The 24,956-nt window shown below is 40.5% G+C and overlaps 1 protein-coding gene across 1 annotated transcript in view; it reads right to left on the bottom strand.

The window, feature by feature from the left end:
* LOC109234794 (serine/threonine-protein phosphatase 7 long form homolog) overlaps positions 1 to 8,331 on the bottom strand; it is a 17,622-nt gene extending 9,291 nt beyond the window's left edge. Inside the window, exons 1-2 of the mRNA XM_019400851.1 lie at positions 8,288 to 8,331; positions 8,056 to 8,204 (exon numbers count right to left, since the gene is read on the bottom strand). Coding sequence (XP_019256396.1) covers positions 8,056 to 8,204; positions 8,288 to 8,331 — 193 coding nt within the window. The remainder of the gene's footprint in view (positions 1 to 8,055; positions 8,205 to 8,287) is intronic.

Here is a 24,956-nt window from a genome sequence, read left to right as displayed (position 1 = left end):
AGTGGGATGGGTGACGGTACGTAGTTTTTTTTTAAAGTGGAGGGGGGGGGGGGGGACCAGAAACATGCAGGTTTGTTTTTTAATGGAGGCTTCAATGTCGTTGTCCAAGGAAGAAGAATGGTCTTATTTAATTAAGGCAATTCGCAGTATAGTACTGCGAATTAGTAATTCGCAGTACTATACTGCGAATTGCCTTAATTAAATAAGGCTGGGCCCAACTCATAAATTAAACGCAGCGTTTTGGTACTTCGCAGTACTATTCTGCGAATTGATTTAACGGCAAAATTTCCGTTAACCCAATTCGCAGTACAGTACTGCGAAGTACCCATTTTTGTAACTTTTTTTTTAAATATTAAAAATGTACTTTGTGTCTAAAAAGTCATTAATTAAGTTTCGGACTCAGAAAAGAGGAGCACCGTTTTTCTCTGATGAAGGGGTCTAGGGATCTGATTCTTGTTAGGTCTAGCTTGGGGTAAATCCAATTAGGTTCCTCTTAATATATCTAGGTTTTTCCTTAATTAAAGGGTAGTGGGTTTAGGGCTAATGGGTTCAAGTGTATTTGGGCTGGGGTTGGTTCGAATTTTGGCTTGGATCTGGGTTAATTTTGGGGAAGAATTGGGCCAATTTGGTACAAAGAATTAACCCAAATTCATATTAAAACCCCTTTTTTCAATTACCTCTTTTATTCCTTTTTCCTTTGTTTTTCTATTCTTTTTTTTTAATTAAAATCCTAAATTTAATTCCTAAATTAATCTAAATTGCAAAATTAAACTAATTATCAAATTATAAAAATTACTTGATCCTAAATTACAAGAGAAAAATAACTAATCTAAAAATTAAAAGGTAAAAATGTAAAATGAGCAATTTTTTTTTTTTTTGTGATTTTCATTTTCTAAAAACAAAACATAAATACAATGCATGGTATTTTTGGCATTTCCATGATTTTAATAATAATTAAACGTGCACAAAAAATGCAAATAATTACTAAAAATCGTACAAAATTCATATAAAATGGCAAATAATTGGAAAAAAATCCATTTTCTTGGATTTTATAGGAGTAAATCATATAGGGCAAAAATCACATGCTCACAGATAGATAGGCGTTCGAGCCTCAACATATGTCTGCTGACCACTTTGAAGAGTATGGGTAAAGGTTTGCACGAGATACGAGTAGGAACTATGAACGTGAAAACATTCGATGGGTTCCAAAGGGCCACGAATGGGATAATCAACCTATGTTTGTAGATGGGCCCGGCTTGGCTTGATGTTGAATTTAGTATTGGACATATCCGCCACATACAATCTGTTGTTGGGACGACCTTGGTTACATGCTACCGGGGCAGTACCTCCACTCTACATCAGGCTGTGAAGTTTGAATGGAACCATCAGGAAGTAATCATCCACGGGGATGGGAGTAGTCCCATTTATACCAATTAGACTGTTCCGGTCGTCGAAAATAGAAGGAAGTTGGGCGGAGAAATGTACCATTGCATCGAGCGCGTCAATGCAATTGAGAAAGACAAATGGTGGAGTAATAAGATTGAAAGCATATTGTCATGGATAGGGTATGAACCCAGCAAAGGTCTCGGTGAGAATCTCCAAGGGATCACCAAACCCATACAGCTAAAGCGTCACGACACAACTTTTGGGCTTGGGTATGAATACACCAGGCACGAGTATCAGAATTGGTCATCACCATGGCATGGTCCTTATTACCCACTTAAACAGCCAATACCGCATCTGCACCAAACATTTAAACAGACTGATGTGATGGATCTGAAGAAGATGAAGCTTTAGCTAGCCGAAGGAACCTATTTCTGGATGATGAAGACATGGATTGCAGTGTAATAGTTGAGGAGGAGGTGGAGGAAGACCATAAAATTCAGACCATGGGAAAAGGAGCTGTTCTCAATAACTGGACTATTGCACCATTCAGGCCCGTCGAGTTCCTGGGTAGCATGGCAATTAGCATGATCTATTTTAAAAAGCAATTTTAAGCACTTAAGAAATTTTCAATATTTCATTTTGGACGTATTTTGTTTTGAAATAATTGCTCGAGTCATCGAGTCGTACTTGTTTTAATGATTCAAGATTTATTTAATGCATTGCTATTTTAGTATTTATTATTATCCTTTACATTTTCTCTCTACAACATTATTATTACTTATCCTGATGAATCGACGACTGTGACATGTAATGAGACAACGCAACATAAGGATAGCGATTCAGAGGAAATAGAAGAAGAAGATATAATACCTGAGGAAATTGTAAGAGAAGTGGAAATTTTGAGAACAAGCCTAAGTCCAATTTGGACGAAATCGAGATAGACAATTTGGGAGATTCTGAAACAGTCAAAGAAACTCGCATAAGCATTCACCTGTAACCATCAGAGAAAGAAGAGTACACCCGTTTCCTGAAAGAGTATGAAGATATCTTTGCATGGTCTTATGATGATATGACTGGTTTGAGCACGTCTATAGTGGCTCATAAACTACCTACCAATCTGATGTGTCCGCCTGTAAAGCAAAAGCTCAGAAAGTTCAAGCCAAATATGAGTCTGAAAATAAAAGAGGAAGTCACCAAGCAGATCAAAGCTAAGGTTCTTAAGGTGGTCGAATATCCTACCTGGTTGGCTAACACCGTGTCATTTTCGAAGAAAGATGGGAAGGTCAGAGTGTGTGTCGACTATCGAGATTTAAACAAAGCAAGTCCCAAAGATGATTTCATGTTACCAAATATACACATACTGATCGATAACCGTGCCAAGCAGGAACTCCAATCCTTTGTGGATTGCTTCGCGAGATATCATCAGATTTGGATGGATGAAGAAGATGCCGAGTAGACAGCCTTTATTACACCATGGGGAGTGTATTGCTACAAAATGATGTAGTTTAATCTGAAGAATGTTGGGGCGACTTATGTGAGAGCCATGACGACCATTTTCCATGACATGATACACAAAGAGATAGAATTATATGTGGAAGATGTCATCATCAAATCGAAGAAGGATAAAGATCATATAGCAGATTTAAGAAAGTTCTTTGATCGTCTTCAAAGGTATAATCTAAAACTGAATCCCGCAAGATGTGTCTTTGGAGTCCCTGCTGGAAAGCTGTTAGGATTCATCGTCAGTCGCTGAGGAGTTTAGCTAGACCCGTCAAAGGTCAAGGCTATCCAAGATTTTCCACCGCCAAAGAACGAGAAAGATGTGATGAGCTTCTTGGGCCGTCTCAATTACATCAGTCGCTTCATAGCACAATCGACTGTGATATGTGAGAATTTTTTCAAAATGTTAAAGAAGGACGTCGCGACAAGTTGGACAGAAGATTGCCAGAAAGCTTTTCACAAAATCATGGAATATTCGTCCACACCACCAGTCCTGGTCCCGCCAGAGCCTGGCAGACCTTTGTTACTCTATTTGTCTGTACTATATGGGGATTTCGGTTGCGTCTTGGGATAACATGATGAGACGGGGAAAAAGAGCAGGCCATATTCTATATGAGTAAGAAGTTCTCACCCTATGAAGCACGATATTCTTTGCTGGAATGCACATGCTGCGCCCTGACGTGGATAGTTCAGAAATTGAGGCATTGTTTCTGTTCTTACACTACGTATCTCATATCAAGGATGGAGCCTTTGAAATACATTTTCCCAAAACCCATGCCTACAGGGAAACTAGCAAAATGGCAGATACTGTTGAGTGAATTTGATATTGTCTATGTGACTTACAAGGCGGTCAAGGGACATGCATTAGCAGATTATCTTGCAGAAAACCCTGTAGGAGGAGAATATGAACCACTTAAAACGTATTTCTCGATGAAGAAATATCATTTGTAGGGGAAGATATCACCGAAACTTATGACAGTTGGAGAGTGTTCTTCGACGGGGCTGCAAATTTCAAAGGAGTGGGTGTTGGAGCCGTTTAGGTGTCAGAGACAGGCCAGCATTACCCAGTATCCGTAAAACTCAAGTTTCCGTGCACCAACAATATGGCAGAATACGAGGCTTGCATCTTGGGGCTCAATTTGGCTATTGACATTAATATCGAAGAAATTCTGCTAATTGGTGATTCAGACTTTCTGGTACATCAGGTTCTAGGAGAGTAGGCTACAAAGAGTACCAAAATATTACCATATCTATATCATGTGCAAGAGTTGATGAAGAGGTTCACAAAGATAGAGTTCAAACATGTTCCGATGATCCAGAATGAGTTTGCAGACACACTGACCACTTTGTCCTCCAAGAAATAACACCCGGACAAGAATTTCATCGACTCTATTCCAGTAAGAATTCATAATCACCCAGCTTATTACGCTCACGTTGAAGAAGAAACAGATGGGAATCCGTGGTCCCATGATATCAAGTAATACTTGGTAAAAGGAGAATACACGGAGCATGCGAATCATACTCAGAAACGCACACTCCGAAGATTATCTAACCATTTCTTCCAAAGTGGAGGAATTCTGTATAGAAGGACTCTAGATCTTGGATTATTACGGTGCGTTGACACCAAGGAAGCTTCCAAATTGCTCAAAGATATAAATGCCGAGACTTGCGGACCACACATGAACGATTTCGTTGTAGCCAAGAAGATATTGAGGGCAAGATATTTTTAGATGACTATAGAAACGGACTGCAACAGGTATGTCCAAAAGTGTCACCAGTGTCAAATACATGCAGATATGATACGGGTACCACCAAATGAACTCAATGCAATTAGCGCACCGTGGCCTTTTGCCGCTTGGGGAATAGAAGTCATCGGTCCGATCAAGCCCGCTGCTTCGAACGGACACAGGTTCATTCTAGTGGCCATGGACTACTTCACAAAATTGGTTGAAGCTGCATCTTACAAGGCTGTAACTAAGAAAGTCAACACAGATTTTGTGAGAGATCGTATTGTTTGCCTATTCGGGGTGCCAGAATCCATCATCACCGACAACGCCGCCAACCTTAATAGCGACTTAATGAATGTCATGTGTGAAACCTTCAAAATCAAGCATAAGAGTTCCACAACATAAAGGCCTCAAATGAATGGAGCCGTGGAGGCCGCAAACAAGATTATCAAGAAAACATTGAGAAAGATGGTAGACAACCACAAGCAACGGCGCGAGAAATTACCATTTGCCTTATTGGGGTACCGTACGACAGTCCACATATCAACCGGAGCAACTCCCTACATGTTGGTCTACGGTACTTAAGTTGTCATTCCCGCCGAGGTCGAAATTCCTTCTTTAAGAATAATACAGGAAGCTGAACTCAGTGATGCAGAATGGATAAAAAGTTGCTACGAACAATTAGCTCTTATTGACGGGAAAAGAATGAATGCGGTATCCCATGGTCAGCTTTATCAGAACAGAACGTCCAAAGCTTTCAACAAAAAGGTCAGACCCAGACAGTTCGCACAGGGGCACTGGTGCTGAAGCGAATCTTTCCAAATCAAGATGAAGCCAAAGGAAAGTTTTCACCCAACTGGAGAGGTCCTTATATGGTTCACATAGTACTAACAGGAGGAGCACTCATACTTGCAGAAATGGATGGAGAAATATGGCAAAAATCTATCAACTCAGACGCAGTCAAAAGATACTATGTTTAGATTGTTTGCATTTCTTCATTTTGACGTAATTGATCTACGCTTGACCCGATTCCCGTTTAAGAGGGATACGTAGGCAGTCTTGTGGTTTCGATCACATCTTAATAAAATTTTCATTTTCCCCATGGTCAGAAACTAGGGCAGAATGTTGAGGAGGACCCTCAAAATTCCGGAGCAAGTCCAACAAACTTCATCATATGCGGAACGGCCGAAGAATCGCTTGTTAAACTGGGGCAGATTTTTGAGGAGGACCCTGATATTCTAATGCAAGGAAGTTGCAATGTCTCTAAAAGTGTCAGAGTCATTGGTTCATCTAATTTACTTAAGCAGGCGACGACACGAACCAACCTTCCCCGCAAAACTCACGATTTTTCATTGGATGCAGGAATAATGAACATAACAGGAGTATGCGCAAATACACAAATATCAGAATCATTATCTTCATAACAACAAAATTGCCAAACGCAAAGATGTCTCCAGATAAGAAATACTGTGCTATCACTCATTATCTTTTCTTTGCATGAGGCTAAGCATTGCCTTCCATTGCATGAGATTAAGCCCTCTCTCCTATTTTCCATGAGGCTAAGCATTGCCTCCCTAATTGCATAAGGCTAAGCATTGCCTTCCATTGGATCAGACTAAGCCCTGTCTCCTATTTTGCATGAGACTAAGCATTGCCTCCCTAATTGCATAAGGCTAAACACTGCCTTCCATTAAATGAGACTAAGCCCTATCTTCTTTCCTTGCATGAGACTAAGCCCAGTCTCCTATTTTGCATGAGACTAAGCCCTGTCTCCTATTTTTCATGAGTCTAAGCATTGCCTCCCATTTTGCATGAGGCTAAGCCCTGCCTCCTCAATTGCATAAGGCTAACCGCTGCCTTTCCTTGCATCGAGACTAAGCATTGTCTGCTCTTCTTGCATGAGTAAGCATTGCCTCCCTAATTGCATAAGTCTAAGCAGTGCCTTCCTTGCATCGAGACTAAGCATTGTCTCCGCTTCTTGCATGAGGCTAAGCATTGCCTTCCTAATTGCATAAGGCTAATCACTGCCTTTCTTTGCATTAGACAAAGAATTGTCTCCCAATTGCATGAGACTAAGCAATGTCTCCCATTCTTGCATGATGCTAAGGTCTGCCTCCTCAACTACATAAGGCTAAGCTCTACCTTTCCTTGCCTAGTACCGAATGCTATGCTACTTGAAATCTAGCACTATTTTGCCTTCCCGGGGCTAAGCTCTATCCCAATCTTATGCAAGACTAAACTCTATCTTGTTTGGCATCTTATATGACCCAGCATCATGTCTTTGCATTTCATGAGCTGAAACATCGCCATTTTTGTCCAAAGGCGTCACAGTTCGAAGGCATCATCCTCATAGCCGGAAGACACCATGCCATGGCCTGAGGATCTCTCAATATCATTATTCAAAGGAGTCATAGTTTAGAGGCACCATTTTCATGGCCCGAGAACGTCATTTCATGGCCTGCGAATCCCTTATCATGCGATCCATGGCCCAGGACGTCATGGTATAAGGACATCTTCCTCGCCGTCCAATGACAACCTTCACGATCCAAAGGGAATTTGCATCATGTTTAAATTCTCGCAATAATCTATATATTTGCACGCATCGTGTTTTAAGTTTTGCAGGTAATCCAGGAAGTAACCATTCTTCAAATGGGAGCAATCTTCGCTCCTGTTTCCGTTCATAACGTTCACATCCCGCAATTATTTTGAAATGTAACCGATCATCATTAATTCCCACTTTTTATTCTATGACCGTTCAAGTATGTTGCTCATTGATACCCATGACGTCCCAAATTCACTCACGATTTCGGATAAATCCATCTGATATTGTCCTACCCAAAAGAGCCCTTTCCGAAACACACGGCCATTCCTATAACAACTCCATCGGTTCCGTTCGCTGGATCCAGAACTACACACGACCTTCTATAACCACTAAGGGGAGGGTAATTGGGTAGTAAAAAGGTTATGATGACCTGTGCGCTAATGCCACGAGTAACTCCTCTAGTTGAGGAATGCTTACCGGGTATTGTACAGATGTGATCCTGTAGGCTAAAAAACCTAGGACCCCTTTTACCCATTGTTTTAAATGTAATACCAATTTGTCTAATTTGCTTTATCTGTTTATAAGACTAATTCACATAATTTGAGTTCAGCCAGGACCAACCGTTGTGGACTGTGCGGGGTGCCTAACACCTTCCCCTCAAGGTTATTTCGAGTCCTTACCCAAGTCCCTGGTAATGCAAACCGGTTTCATGAGTTATTTGCTCTAGGTGCCCTAACGCACCTTAAATCCGTTAGGTGGCGACTCTTCAAATTCAAATACCCAACTCCCAAAAGGAAATGAATTGTTCCCAATGAATGTCGAAACCCGGACTCCGCAAGGAAAAAGGAGGCGCGACGAAGGTGGGGCTCGAGCGCTGGTATTTTCTTTTGGCTTGCGCACCAGCTTTCTTTTCGGTTTCTTCTTCTATGAGCTCGAAGAACTCCCAGCCCTCTTTTTTTTTCTTCTCATCACCTTGTCTCGGAGCAGGGGACTTGGCGGGGGCATCTTCTTCACCAGAATGAGGCCTCATTATGACATCCTTGGATAAACTTGCAAAGGGAAACGAAATATATAAAAACCAAGCAGCACAAAAAAGGCCCAAGTATTACTCACTCAAGAAAGGAAATCTCACCATGAGAACGGGCCTCCCACCGGCCCTTTGAAAGTTCGCGCCATGCGCGCTCGGAATATGGCTTTTGTGACACAATGCGCTCGACCCACTCGTTGAGTCGAGGAATTGCATTCGGGACCCGAGCAACAATTACACCACCGCCAAGCACCAATAAGAAAAAAGGAAAAGAGAGTAAAATAAAATTATGGAAAAAATGAAATCTTACTTACATTTTGTGTTCCACTTCTTGGGGAACGACATGCACTCTGCTGGGATTAAGTCTGAGGTCCTCACTCTGACAGACCGGCCTACCCAGCCTCGATCTTGATCTTCATCGATACTCGAGAACGGGGCTTTACTAGCCTGCAGCACGAGCTTGATCAGCTCCCCCCCCGAAAGAGTCGGGAGTTTATAGACACATGAGGTGGTCGAGAAAACGGGCATCCATCGATCATACTCACAAAGAACCAAAAAAGTATCACGATCCTCCAGAATGAAGGGTGAATTTGCCCAAGGCATATCTCGTATCTTTTGCAGAAGTGGATGATAACCGAATCCAATGGGCCCAGCGTAAAGGGAAAAGTGTAAACACTTAAGTATCCCTTGACGTAGGTAGTGATATCTTCATTGGGTCCGGAACCACCACGTGCTTGTCATCCCAGTTTCAATCCTTTTTGACCGTGTGGAGGATTTCTTTGGTGATCGAGCATACATATCTCGAGACCTTCACACATCGTTCGAGAACGGAGGGAGGTTTTTCAACCTTGAAATCGGCGGTTACTGAGCACCCACGAGGTATGAACGTGCTCAAGGGGGGTTACGCTACTGGTTCCTTGTCAAAAGTACATGGAACAGTCTCCTCGGTAGCCGGCCGCAATGTAGAAAGAGTTTCTTTTTGGGGAACTATTTTTGAAGTTTTCCCCCTTTTCTATTAAAATGGAGGGAAAGAGATGAAAAAAGGATGTTAAAGGATATACTTGATGGTTTGGAATGAAGACGAGCGAAAGTTCTTACAAAGATCTCAAGAAACCTGGATACAAGTGCTAGAAAATGTAGAGATTTCGAAGGAACATGAGTAGAGAAGGTTTGGATGTAAAGTTTGAATGAATGAAGAAGGGGGTATTTATAGTTTTCAAACGAAGGTTCAAATCCAAGAGTGGCCGGCCAGCAACTGACAAACATTTAATGCCCTTAAGACGTGACTGACGAGATGTTTCATTCATTTTGTCGTTTCTGAAACGGAGTATCGAGGTGAGAATCAGAAGCTCATATAGTTTCTCGTCATTTACTCTACGAAAAACAAGGGGACTCCTGTATACGGTCGAAATCAGGCTCGTCTACTACATGACAGATAGGGCTCGCAACATGAGGGATTAAACCCCGAGTCCCATCAAACCAGATCACTAGATCAGAATGTCCGTCCTCGAGAACGTTGAGTCCATGATCCCGGAATCGACCCTGAACCCGAACGAGCTCGAGGAAACATTGACAACATGTATAACAGAAGATCGAAATAATAGAAGGACAAACTATCTGTGATCAGTCGGGTATTACGGCAGGAATCTCGGCATGTATCAATAAGGAACCGGTAAATCAGAAAAATAGGAGATTTTTACCTTTTGTAGAATTGCACCTAAATTAGGAATCCCTTCTTATATAAAGGGGGTTGATTACTAGTAAAACACATTGTTACACGCAGTCAAAAGCGATATACTGTTATTTTTCTCTTTAAGCTCTTATTCAACTTGGTCTTGTCATTGATCGAAGCGCATCCTATTCAAGGGTGACTGATTTTCTAAGACCATAATTTTTCAAGTTGTGCGGTTTGAATTAACTTTATCATTGCTTATTTCAATTGTACTTTTGATTTATCGTATTGTGTCAATTGAATCCACGTATCCTTAAAACAACTTACAAATTCAATTGTTATCCGATTTTGACGGTAAACAATGGCTAGTGGCATTCGATCACAGAATTCCTTGGCATCCACATAAATGACTAAATTTGTTTTCCTTCTTGCAGTTGGTGTTTATTGCTTTTTGTTAATTAGCTAGCATGAATTCCAGCAGGAAGTAAGCCTTAAAACAACAGTATGTTTGTCTCTGTGTTACCAACAAATCACGAATTCGAGCTGTAAAAGCAGCCACTAATGCTTGCATTAGGGTAGGTTGTCTGCATCACACTCTTTGGGGGTGCAAGCCTTCCCTGAACCCTATGTGAATATTTTGTGCACTGGACTGCCCTTCCTTGGCTTCGCCACAAAGCAAGCTTTTCGAAATACAATACACATAATTAAAAAGTAAGAGAAAGAATGTTATTGCAAAACTTTATACACACAATTCATCGGTATTTACTATCAAAGGTGTGGTGGGATAATTGTAATTCTTCCACTTTAGGTATCGTTTCTTCCTTTTAAAGATTGCAAAGTGCGACTACATAATTATTTACTATTCAGTGAGGATTAAGGTTCCTTTTTTATATGGGATCCCCTAAACTTGTCATCCTCCGCTCTCGTCTCCAAAATTAAATATTACTATATTGGAAGGACGTAGATAACTTATAGCAAGACCTCAAGCAAAGAATTTAAAAAAATAAAAGAAAACTAAAGAAGTATAACGTGTTTCATGGTTGGATTGGCATCAAGTTGATAATGAACATTTAGGTTTGAAGCCGTCCTAGTTCATTCACATAAAGCGTATGTTATAAGAATTGTTTCTATAAATAGCCTCTTTTCAATTTCTATTATCGACAAACATTCAATGTCCTTGAGTTTCAACTTCTAAAAGTAAAACACAAATCTAATGTTCTGGAGTTTTAATGTCACGATCCAAAAACCACAAGTCGTGATGGCACCTAACTCAACCTGCTAGGTAAGCCAACTAACATAAAATACAACTCAACTGAGATTATAAGAAAATAGAGAATAGATAACTGAACATCTACAAATTTACCTAAGACCTGGTAGTACGAATCACGAGCTTCTAAGACTTGAAATTTTAAAATGGATACAAATAAATACACGTTCTATTTGAAAGTTACATAAAAAGGTTAGCAACAACCTAAGCTACCAAGGACAAGTGGTAGCTATATCAGAAACACATGAACATCTTCTTAATCAACACCCAATGTCACCAACATCTCCGCTCCAAATGAATCTATACACATCGTACAGAAGTGTAGTATCAGTACAACTGACCCCATGTCCTGGTAAGTATTTTTTCTAACCTCGTCGAAGCAGAGACGAGGCTTTTAGTTAAAAGATGCTTATTGTTATAACCTATACATTGGACTAACAGTATAGGCAGTTCAAAACATAACAGATAAGAGTGTCGTATGCAACATTGTGAGACAGTCAACGATTACTAGAAGAAATCACAGTAGAAGATTTACAATCTTTCCTAACCACTTTGTCCTCCATGATACAACACCCGAACAAGAATTTCATCGACCCTATTCTAGTAAGAATCCATAATCACCCAGCTTATTGCGCTCACGTTGAAGAAGAAACGGATGGGGATCCGTGGTTCCATGATATCAAGGAATACTTGGCAAAAGGAGAATACCTGGAGCATGCAAATCATATTTAGAAATGCACACTCCGAAGATTATCTAACCATTTCTTCAAAATTGGAGGAATTCTGTATAGAAGGACTCCAGACCTAGGATTATTATGGTGCGTTGACTCCAAGACAGCTTCCAACTGCGCGAAGAGATACATGCCGGGACTTGTGGACCACACATGAACGGTTTTGTTTTAGCCAAGAAGATATTGAGGGCAGGATATTTTTGGATGATTATAGAAATGGACTGCATCAAGTATGTCCAAAAGTGTCACTAGTGTCAAATTCATGCAGATATGATACGGGTAACACCAAATGAACTCAATGCAACAAGCACACCGTGGCCTTTTGTTGCTTGGGGAATAGATGTCATCGGTCTGATCGAGCCTGCTGCTTCGAACGGGCACAGGTTCATTCTAGTGGCTATAGACTAATTCACAAAATGGGTTGAAGCTGCATCTAATAAGGCTATAACAAAGAAAGTTGTCACATATTTTGTCAGAGATCGTATTGTTTGCCGTTTCGGGGTGCCAGAATCCAACATCACCGACAACGCCGCCAACCTCAACAACAACTTAATGAAAGTCATGTGAAAACCTTCAAAATCAAGCATATGAATTCTACAGAATGATGGCCTCAAATTAATGGAGCCGTGGAGGCCGCAAACAAGAATATCAAGAAAATATTGAGAAAGATAGTAGACAACCACAAGCAATTGCACGAGAAATTGCCTTATTGGGGTACCGTACCATAGTCCACACATCAACCGGAGCAACTCCATACATGTTGGTCTACGGTACTGAAGATGTCATTCCCGCCGAGGTCGAAATTCCTTCCTTAAGAATCATACAAGAAGCTGAACTCAGTGATGTAGAATGGATAAGAAGTTGCTACGAATAATAGCTCTTATTGACGGGAAAATAATGAATGTGGTATCCCATGGTCAGCTTTATCAGAACAGAACGTCCAGAGCTTTCAACAAAAAGGTCAGACCGAGACAGTACGCACCAGGGCACTGGTGCTGAAGCGAATCTTTCCACATCAAGATGAAGCCAAAGGGAAGTTTTCACCCAACTGGCAAGGTCCTTATATGGTTCACAAAGTACTAACGGGAGGAGAAATAATACTTGCCAAAATGGACGGAGAAATATGGCAAAAATCTATCAACTCAGACGCAGTCAAAAGATACTATGTTTAGATTGTTTGCATTTCTTCATTTTGACGTAACTGATCTACGCTTGACCCGATTCCCGTTTAAGAGGGATACGTAGGCAGTCTTGTGGTTTCGGTCACATCTTAATAAAATTTTCATTTTCCCCATGGTCAGAAACTGGGGCAGAATGTTGAGGAGGACCCTGAATTCCGGAGCAAGTCCAGCCAACTTTATCATATGCGGAACGGCAGAAGAATCGCTTGTTAAACTGGGGCAGAGTTTTGAGAAGGACCCTCAAAATTCTAATGCAAGGAAGTTGCAATGTCTCTAAAAGTGTCGCAGTCATTGGTTCATCTAATTTACTCAATATTGCATACTACTACATCATTAAATAGATATATTTATCAAGTGCATGCGTATTTTTTGAAAACTTTATTTCTATGGTCGCCAGATGTTACTTGGGGTAACTAAAACAGGATCTCCAGAGCAAAGTAAAGCAAGGTAAGCGGGCGACAGCACAAACCAACCTTCCCCACAAAACTCATGATTTTTCTTTGGATGCAGGCACGATGAACATAGCAGGAGTATTCGCAAATACACACATATCAGAATCGTTATCACTCATTATCTTTTCTTTGCATGAGGCTAAGCATTGCCTTCCGTTGCATGAGATTAAGCCCTGTCTCCTATTTTGCATGAGGCTAAGCATTGCCTCCCTAATTGCGTAACGCTAAGCATTGCCTTCCATTGCATGAGACTAAGCAAAAATAAATCATGTCTTACATGTGCACAGTAAAGAGTATTATTATCTCACATAGTGTTGGTTTAAAGTTTTATCATACAGGTGTGGATCTACTTACCGGTGTTTGAGCATGACAGACACCCCGAGACCATCCAATCAGGATCATTCAGGAGTTGCTTAAGGAGATTTTTCTTTTATATTTTGAGTCTGTTTTTCTTTTTATGTTGTCTTTTACCTTCTAGTTTTGTACAGTAATGTCGAGTCTTTTGTTATTGTATTCACTATTTTTGTATTGAAAAAATGTGTGTTATAAATCAAAAATCCAAAAAAAAAAAAAAAGATTTTGCGTTTTTTTTATTTCCTTTAGAAGTTTTCTTCAGAATACTAATTCTAGAATTAAAAAAAAAAAAATCTTTTGAGGTGTTTCTCCTTAGGAAGTTAATATCTAGAACTCCAAGTAGAAAATTTTTGTTTTTATATTTCCTTTAGTATATTAGGACTAAAAGTTCAAAAAAAAAAGAATTTTCTTTTAGTACCTCTTTAAAGAGTTTTCTTTAAGGTACTAATTTCAAAAATCCAAAAAAATTTTCTTTTGAGGTTCTTATTTGGGAAACTAATGAAAAATGAAAAAGATCCTTTTATTTTCATTAGAACTTTAGGACATTGTACATAGAAGAAAAAGAAAACAACAGGATTTCCTTCCTTAAAAGAAAGTCAAAAAATATTTTTCTCTTCTAGGATTTTTCCTTAATAGAGTATTTGTTTCAAAAGAAAAAAAAAGAAAAAAAAAACATGCCCGTTAAGCTTGAGTTTAGAATAGGTCATAGAACATTAAGTCTAGAAAATTCGAAAAAAAAAAGGAATTTGCTTCTTTTATTTCTCTTTTCTCATCAGAGTAGTCATTAAGGTTAAAAAGGGGGGGGGGGGTAAGAAAAGAGAACGTTAGTTTGTTTACTTTATTCCTGATCTTCCCGAACTACGCAAAGATCTGATTCATGCGGGGTCATGATACGTAGGCAACCTACATAGGGTTCGATCGAATCAATTTTTTTTAAAAAAAAAAAAGAAAAAAAGAGAAAGGAAAAAAATGGGTGAAGTCATGGCATGTGAGAAATGAGAGGAAAGAAAAGAGCGATAATCAGAAAGAAAAAAGGGGAAGGAAAATGAGCGAGCTAAGAAGTGCGATGAAAGAAAAGAAAAGAGAAGATTCAAATGGACAAATTGGAATGATGCCAAGTGACTATATGACCCTCGAAGTCATTCTAGAACAACTAATTGTTGCTAGGTGCACGCAATGTGATATTTTTGTTGTTAAATGCCCTAACGCTAACGGGATGACCCCATTTTGTTCCTTTTGATATCTTCATAGCAGAAAGGTGGTTGGTTTGTGGTTCTCGAGTAGTAACTCCTCTCCCCAACATAAAGTCAAAAGGCAATGTCGGACAACAACAAAATAGGGTTGGCTGATACCGGTGCCCGAAAGCAGTTGGTTGAACAGGACACTGGTTTGGCTGATGAGGTAAGGATGTTAAGACAGCACATGACGGACATGTATCTGGCATGGATGACTGGGAAGGCACCACCCCCGCCACCACCTAGCTTCTTAGACACTACCCTTACCCAAACTCCAGTCATAGTGCCGGATGATCCCCCATACTCTCCAGATCCAATCGCTTATCATGGCTTCCCCAACCACCCTAATAGCTCCATCACTTGTCCTCCAATTAACTTGCCCCGAAATTGCCCTCCTATCATATCCACTATCCCAAACAATAAATACCCACTCAAAGCTCATGATGCTTAATATTACCCCTCAGAGGTTGCCCACAAGGTTCCTGACGCATACAAGAAGAGCCCTCGGGATGAGCTTCATGCTGAAAATGAAAAGGTCACAGGAAAAGAAGGGCGAGATGGGATACTCAGGAAGCTGAAAGGCATAGAACAGTCCTTAAAGAACAAGCAAGGAATGGGAGACCAGGGTAACATGGCTTAAAAAGAATCGTCTGTGTCCCCTGACATTCGCCTGCCCGCGGGGTTTAAAGTGCCAAAATTTAACTTGTATGATGGATGTGGAGACCCGGTAGCCCATTTGAGGGTTTATCACAGTAAAATGAGAAGTGTTGGTGAGAAAAGTGATTTGTTGATGGCGTATTTTAGTAAGAGCTTGACTGGGGCAGCTTTGGAATGGAATAATCGTCAAGATGTCGGTAAGCGGCCTACATTAGGTGATGGCTCAAGATTTTGTGCGACACTTTCAGTACAATATAGACATTGTCCCAAACCGTTCCTCCCTATCTCAGATGGAAAAGAAACCCAAGGAAAGTTTTAGGGAATTTTGGTTCAGATGGAGCGAACAAGTTGCTCGGGTCAGTTCTCCGGTTAGTGGAAAAGATGTTGCTAAGTCCCGCCAACGATAGGATCCAATGGGCATTCCTGCTAAATGCTTTCAGCTTCAATACCGACCCTATGAACATCCCCGAACTCCACATAATCCACCCCAGCATTATCCTCCGAACAACATCTGGTCATCTGTCCAACAGCTGGGTCAATCCAACAGGCGAGCACGAGCACCGCAAAAGCTTCACCAGCCTCCACAAAATTTTCAAGTGCCCTATAACCCACATTCAAGCCAAGGGTGTAGAAGGGAACAAAGGATGAAAGATAATTTTACACCAATAGGAGGGTCCTATGCAAGTTTGTTTGAGAGATTAAAGCATTACGACATCATTGCACGTATTCCTCTAAATTATATAGACCCACGTGCGAGAAGCTTTGACCCTGCTAAAAGGTGCGAATACCATTCCAATGCCCAGGGACACAATGTTGAAGATTGTCGTGCTTTGAAAAGGGAAATAGAAAGAATGATTCAAGAAGAAATGATTGTGGTCCAAGCCAGTAATACCCCAAGTATCACACATAATCCTCTATAGGTACATGACAACACACAGATTGTTGGGATGGCTGGCAATGACGAAGGGTTGGTCAAAGTAGTAAAGGAGCCATTTGGTGAAGTTAATGATATTGAAATTGGTAATGGTCTTGGTAATATTGATGTGGAACTCAGTGGCGAAGATGCCGAGCTTGGTAATTGGAAAGACGCTCCTTTCTTGGCTATCCAGGGAGGAGTCTTGGTGGTTTATTTTGTTGTCATTTCTGTTGTCCGGGTGATTTTAAGGTTGTAATCCGGATATTGTCTTGTGACTCAAACCCTTCTATCCTTTTATTTTGCCTGGTTTGTTTAGTCGTAGTAACTCGTTAGGTGTTGTCTAGGTTTGTTCCAGGGTTGTAACCCCAGTTTAGTTTGCTTGTTTTGTTGTTCGAACCATTTCACCGTCTGTCTAATGCAATTTCTTGTCTTCTTTTATTTCTAGTCATTTTTTTGTTTAGTTCTTTCCTTCTTTTTAGTTCCTTTCCTGCTAGCTCTAGTGACATGACATGCACGCATAATTCTAGGCACGGTCTCAATAGTAGTTTAATCATGGGTCAATGAAACAATTTTGAAGATGATAGGGATATTTGAGGGAAATAAGTACAAAATTGGACATTTTGAGATCATTTGAAGCCCGAACTGTGTGATACTGGGCCAAATAATTTGGGAAGTTAATAGGATGACAAGAATTCGTTAAAGGAAAGTGCATCCCGGACGATTTGGAGCAAGCAACTTTGAGTTCAAGTGCACCTCAAGTAACAAGATAAAGTCAAGGAAGTTTTCTTAGAATTGACGGAGGATATCCATTGTGAAAAGGGACTCACCCAACGAGGGTTCTGTACTTGACAAGGCGCTAAAGAGTGGAAGGCATATCAGTAATATCAACGCCGAAGCCACAAAAGAAATATTGTGCATGATCTTCAATTTTCATTTCAAGTTGCATGTGATGTACTTGGCATTTTCAGGGATTGGGAGGCCCTCTTTCAGCTACCCAAACACTTACACCATTTGATACCCTCTTGAGCCTGTACTAGTTTCTTTGACCTCCCCTCTTTTGGAATCAAGTTAGAGTCATAAAAAAAAGTTTATGTCCCAATAGGCTTATTTGAAAAGGTTCATACCAAAAGGAAAAGTCAAAAAAAAGAAAAGAAAAATGGAGATAAAAAGGAAAAAAGGGGAAAAAGAAAGAAAAAGAAAGAAAAGAAAAAAAAAGAAAAAAAGAAAAGAAAAGAAAAATAGCAACAACAAAAGTAGTCTTGTGAACTACGTTTGACCTGATTCTTGTCACCACAAGATATGTAGGCAGCCTTAGGGTTCGGTCATACCAAAAAAAAAATTTCATAATCCCATGATGTCGAGAGTGGGGTGGTCTTTCTTAGTAACTCCATCCAAAGAAAAGGAAAAAGAGAAATTCCCTTGCTTTAGAAATTGGGGCAAAGTTTTTAGAATGGATTCCAAAAGTTGTAAATAAATTAACCCGTTGTCTTAGTTATTTTTAGCCTTTATGATATCCTTTCTTTCTAACCCTGTCCAAAAGCCACATTACAGTCCAAAAAAGACCTCCCAGATAATCTTTGAGAGTGCTGAGTTAGCCATGCCAGGAGCACATGATATTTTTACCGTGGTTGATGCCTTGCCATCCGCATAATCAGAGGAAATAAGAAGAAAAGGGCAAAATGAGAGAGTCTTATTGGTGAAAACCTTCACAAGCACCATAAGGCGATGGTGAGTTGAGAAAAAGAACAAAATAAGAGAGGCTTGATGGTGAAAACCCTTCGGGTACCACAAGTCGAATAAGGATCGTGAATCAGATTGGATAATCGGAGCATTGAAGCCCAGTTTCACGTTTTAGATGTACAACAAGAGTTGAACATCAGACTCGCTTGACAGATTAGGTCAATTAATCCAAAGGTGCATGTCATGGTCATTAGAGTTGGTATCCCCATCTAATAGGTTTCTACTTTGTAGTTTTCTTGTTAGGAATCATCTCTTTCCATTGTCCTTTACTCTGTTCCTTTTGTCTTTTTTACTTCCTCTTCATGAGTCTGTTTGGTCAGAACAAGTGAGAAATAACTTCAAAATTTGCCACCAGCTTTCCAATTGTGCAAAACGGGATCTGGCTAGCACATCAAAGTGGCATAAGTCAGGAAAGAACAACGTGCGCACTGAGTTGGTAACAATCAACATGCCTTGGGGTTTATGTGAAATACAAAGGTTTGGTATATATCAATTCATGAACAGTGCAACAGATGGAGGGTTAGGGTGGACGGATCAAAGGTATTTTCTGTGATATGATTGACAAAGAAAGTGGTTAACCAGTAACAAGCAAGGTCTTCCAAGCAGAAATCAAAGTTATCATGGCAAGTGATGGAGCAATAGACCTCAAGGCCAAGGCCAGTGATATAAATCAGGAAAGAACAGCACGCGCACTGAGTGGATGGCAATTGACATGCTTTTGGATTCATTTGAAACACAATGGTTCAGTACATGTCAATTCAAGAGCGCAATGCAAAAGATGAATGGTTTTGGGTTTGAGCGGATCAGAGGTATTATCCGTGATAAAGGTGATAGAGAAAAGCGGGCAGTCAATAAACAGGCAAGGTCTTTCGAGTTGAAACCAAAGTTACCATAGGAAGTGAAGGAGCAATCGCCCTCAAAGTTCAAGGCCACAAACCAACCACCATGTTTAAATTCACAAGTTTTCTTTGATTGAAACAGGGGCAGAAATTTCGTTTGTTTCGGAGAAATCCTCCGTAAGGAAAAGCAAGCACTAGACAGGTTTGACCGTAAATTCTCAGGACCCTCCTAGAAAATGGGACCTAGTTTAAAATTCAAAATAATCATGAGTAGCAAAATCTAGCATAAATGTTCCCCAAAGAAATATAAGTTGGCTTCAAAGTTTTCATGCTTGAGATAGGATTCAATTAAGAGCTTTCAGGACCCTCCTGAATAATGGGACTTAGCCTTAAGATTTCCATTAGATAACAAGATTCAGCATAAGTTCTGCTGTAGGGAAGTAAAACTCAGCCTTAAAAGCTGTCACTCTTAATATAAGACTTGATTTTGATTTTCAGGACCCTCCTGGATAATGGGATGTAGTTTTAATACCATCTTAGATAACAAGGTTTAGTGGGAGTCATACCATTAGAAGATATAATTTAGATTTAAAATTGTCATTTAACTAGGAGTTTTTAGGACCCTCCTGGATAATGGGATTTAGCTTTCAAATTCTTAGAGATATTTGGTAACATGATTCAATTGACACTCACAGATGCGCCCAGCACCAAACTGGGGCAGGAAAATTTCTTTTGTTTTGTTTGTTTTGTTATAATCAGGTTCAAAGGCAGCAGTTTCAGAGGAGCAGTTCAAGTTTTGGCAATCAGGCGCCCACCTGGAGAGCAAGGGAATACAGTTCAAGTTTTGGCAATCAGGCCCACCTGGAGAGCAAGGGAATACAGTTCAAGTTTTGGCAATCAGGCGCCCACCTGGAGAGCAAGGGAATACAGTTCAAGTTTTGGTAATCAGGAGCCCATCTGGAGAGCAAGGGAATACAGTTGAAGTTTCGGCAATCAGGCGCCCACCTGGAGAGCAAGGGAATACAGTTCAAGTTTTGGCAATCAGGCGCCCAGTAGGGGCTTTGTGTGTCGCCCTGTTCATTCAGCTCTTCTAGTCGCCAGTGGTATTTGTCACACCTCCTTTTTCCTACACCCCCAGAAGGGTAGTATAATGGAGTTTTTTCCAACTTAAAGTGACAATCGAAATGGGATTATTTATTTAAAATTCAGAGTCGCCACTTGGGATAATTTAGTGTGTCCCAAGTCACCGGTTCAAATCCCGAATCGAGGAAAAGATTGACTCTGTTTTACAGTTCGCGAACACAGAAATTCGGGTAAGGAATTCTGTTAACCCGGGAGAAGGTGTTAGGCATTCCCGAGTTCCGTGGTTCTAGCACGGTCGCTCAACTGTTATAATTGGTCTATTATCTGATTTTAATACATGTTTTAGCCTATGGTGCAATTTTAACTTTATAACCGCTTTTATTCATTTTTAAGGAAGATTGCAACGTCATTTAAATACGTCTTGAACCACGTCACATAAATGAACCCGCAGTCCGCAACAAATTTTATCTAACGTTGTTGAGATTTGGATTTGGGTCACATAAATGCACACCCGGGTTTAGGGAAGTAATTTTTAAATAGCGCGCCTAAAGCAACTACGCACTTTCAAGTTTGCGAGGGCCATGAAAAATTCAATTAATGGTACACCTCGATTCTAAATTCAAAGGATTGTACTCAACTAAGCAAACTACGGTTGTTCATAGGGTTGCTTGTTTTACTACCAGCAGCGATTTTAACACTGAACAATACTTGATATGATTAAGAAAAATCCAAGCAAATTCTTAGTAGGCTCTCTCATCTATGTCTACCACAAATAACTTTCCAATTGACACAACAATCCACGTACTGACAGTACCTTAATATATAATGAATCAATCCAAAATTGTACTCTATTAATTCAAGAGTCTGCAACTTAAGCAAATTTCCCCTACTCACTTCGTATACACATAATGTTTCAATTGTATCTTAAATTTATCCGTTAACATCCAGCTTCACATTTCATCAAACAGGCAGCAAACCACCTGAAACTCTATTTTTAAACTACAATAAACTCAGCTGAAAATCAATCCAACAACTTCACTGGCGTTTTAACAAAGATAGGAGACTAGAAGGAATGAGCCAACATAATTTTTGAAATCACCCATAACTAGAATTATAACAAAGATAAGGAGAAGATTATGGACCTTAAGTAAATCTTTCAATTGACAAAAAAATTTCAGCAGATTACAACGGACAAGATAGTGCAGCTACAAGTAAAATCCAAGACCGCGATCAAATTCGAACGGAACTACGAGCCACCTTCGAATCGGCACCTCAGCTCAACGGATCTCATCTAGTTTCGGCGAAGAACTCGACAAATCCGAAACAGAAAAATTGGAAATCAGAACAAACGAAACTCATGAATCCCTTTCCTCTGAGTTCTCGTCCTGTGCGTGCGTGTGTGTGAGTGAGCTGATCTGTGTGCGTGTGTTTCTTTTTGTAAATGAAGCCCGGCTGCTGCGTGTGGGACTAGTTGCTGATAGCGCTGGTTAATTTTTTTTCCTAAGGTTTTTCGGTTTGGTGAAAGGTGTTCCAGGCGGAGATGGGGCTTGTCTGTGGAAGAGTGGCCTTGGTGGCTTGAGGCTGTTGAGTTCTGGATAGATATGGAGTTAGGGTGAGGTGAACACGATGAAGTTCAGGGGGTAGGGGTCTTGTGTTTAAAAGCTGCACTGATTTCTGATCTCTCCTTCAGTGTATTAGGCGTTACCTATAATATAGGTCTAGGTTTTAGGTGTATTTTTTGTGTATTTTGCCAATTAGTCCCTAGGTCTTTTTGTGTTAAGTCCCTAGGGTCTTTTTATTTATTTTTTGTTCCAAATAAGAGTCTAGAAGGGTCCCTAGGATTAGCTTAATGGGTATTGGATATTGAGCTTAAGGAATGGGCTAGAAACTTGAGCCTTTATGACTACCTATTAAAATTAGCTTAATTAGCTAAAAGTATTATCAAAAATATTAATTAGCTCTACTTAAGTAAAAATAATTATTAAAATAAGACCGACCATTAAAACAAAACTATTTTTTGGTATTTTTTCAAGATTAAAAATGACTACAAAATATTAATGAACCTATTTTTTGTAATTTTCGTTTTCTTGTAATAAAATAAAAGTAAAAGAGTAAAAAATGAGTTGAAATAGCTATATTAGGCCTAAATTAAATATTTACGTGCTAAAATATGAAAAATCTTGGGGAGGGTCAAAAATCACATGTCTACAGTATTCCAACCCCTCCTAGGCTCCAGGAGGCTTATTATGCACCTCCAGTATCTAGTGTGCCTCCTACACTGGGTGCTTTTAGCGGCGAGTTCAACAGACCTGGCCCGAGCCAGCCACAACAGCCACGCCCTCCCAAAGCTTGTTTTGAGTGTGGCAACACTCGCCATATAGTGAGGGATTGTCCCAGACTTCGGAGGTGTGCGCCTCCAAAGATTTCTCAGGCACCGCGTGCTCCACCAGGCCTCCAGGCTATGATTACAGCACAAACTACTACTCCACCTGCTCAGCCAGCTCGAGGTGCAGGTCGGGGAGGTAGAGGTCGCCCTAGAGGGGAGGCCAAGCCAGATACTATGCCCTTCATGCTCGTACAAGGCAAATGCTTTCGATTCCATCATTACAGGTATTGTTCCTGTCTGTCATAGAAATGCATTGATTCTATTCGATCCAGGCTCCACTTATTCCTAAGTGTCATCTTATTTTGCCCTGCATTTGGGCGTATCTCGGGATTCTTTGAGTTCGCCTATTTATGTGTCTACTCCCGTAGAAGATTCTCTTGTTGTGGACCGTATGTATTGGTCGTGTTTGATTACTCTTAGTGGTTTTGAGACTAGAGCTAATTTATTATTTCTCAGCATGGTAGACTTTGATGTTATCTTGGGCATGGACTGGTTGTCACCCCATTATGCTATTCTTGATTGTCACGCCAAGACCGTGACGCTGGCTATGCCTATTTTACCTTGATTAGAGTGGAGGGTTACATTAGATTACACTCCCGGCAGAGTTATTTCTTTTCTTAAAGCTCAACGAATGGCTGAGAAGGGGTGTGACGTTTATCTAGCCTAAGTTAGAGATGTAAGTGTTAATACCCCTACAGTTGAGTGAGTCCCGGCAGTGAGGGATGTCACTGAATTATTTCCAATTGATTTTTCGGGAATGAACCCGATAGAGATATAGACTTTGGTATTGATTTGTTTTCGAGCACTCAGCCCATCTATATTCCTCCTTATCGTATGGCCCCTCCTGAGTTGAAAGAGTTGAAGGAACAGTTACAGGAATTGCTTGATAAGGCCCTTATTCGGCCTAGTGTGTCATCTTGGGGTGCTCTTGTCTTGTTTGTGAAGAAAAAGGATGGTTCTATGCAAATGTGCATTGATTATCACTAGTTGAACAAAGTCACAGTAAACAACATATATCCTTTGCCTCGTATTGATGACCTATTTGATTAGTTACAATGTTGCCAGAGTGTTTTCTAAGATTGACTTGCGTTAAGGTTATCATCAGTTGAAGATCCGGGTGCCAGATATCCCGAAGACTGCTTTTAGAAGTTGGTATGGTCATCACAAGTTCCTTGTGATGTCATTCGGGCTGACCAACACCCAAGCAGCATTTATGCATTTGATGCACAATGTATTTCGGCCTTATCTTGACTCATTCATCATTGTGTTTATTAACGACATCCTGGTGTACTCCCGTAGTCGTGAGGATCATGAGTAGCACGTGAGGATTTTGCTCTAGAGCTCACGAGAGAAGAAAAATTCTCAAAATGTGAGTTCTGGTTGGATTCAGTGTCATTTTTGGGTCACGTAGTGTCGATGAACGGATCAAGGTGGATCCAAAAAAGGTGGAAGCGGTGCAGAGTTGGCCTAGACCATCCTCAGCTACAGAGACCCGGAGTTTTCTTTGTTTGGTGGGTTATTACCGTCGATTTGTTGAGGGATTCTCATCTACTACAACACCTATGACCAGGCTCACCCAAAAGGGTGCTCCGTTCGGGTGGACAGAGGAGTGTTAGGAGAGCTTTCAAAAGCTCAAGACAGCTTTGACTACAGCCCCAGTATTGATAGTGTGTACAGGTTTGGGGTCTTGTACATCTATTGTGATGCGTCACTTGTTGGCCTCGACCCGGTGTTGATGCATGACCGTAGGTTGATTTCCTACGCGTCCAGACAGCTGAAGGTGCATGAAAAAAAACTATCCTGTCCACAACCTTGAGTTAGTATCTATTGTTCATGCCTTGAAGATTTGGAGGCACTATTCGTACGGTGTCCCTTGTGAGATCTACACTGATCACCAGAGTTTACAGCATATGTTCAAGCAGAAGGATCTCAACTTGCATCAGCGGAAGTGGTTAGAGCTGCTTAAGGATTATGATATCACCATTTTGAACCATCCCGAGAAGGCCAATGTGGTGGCCGATGCCTTAGGTCATAGGGCGGGGAGTTTAGGGAGCTAAACATAATGTCAGCAGTAAAGAGGCCATTGGCACTGGATGTTCCGGTCTTAGCCAACCAGTTTGTTAGATTGGATATTTCTGAGCCAAGTCGAATTTTGACTTGTGTGGTCTCCCAGTCTTCTCTTTATGATCGTATCAGGTAACGTCAATATGATGACCCCCATCTGCTCGTCCTTAAGGACACGATTTAGCATAGTGATGCTA

Source organism: Nicotiana attenuata, chromosome 11 (assembly GCF_001879085.1).
Source record: "Nicotiana attenuata strain UT chromosome 11, NIATTr2, whole genome shotgun sequence".
Lineage (NCBI taxonomy): Eukaryota > Viridiplantae > Streptophyta > Magnoliopsida > Solanales > Solanaceae > Nicotiana > Nicotiana attenuata.
The sequence above is the reverse complement of the archived record's forward strand: the minus strand, read 5'-3'. Positions and strand labels throughout refer to the sequence as shown.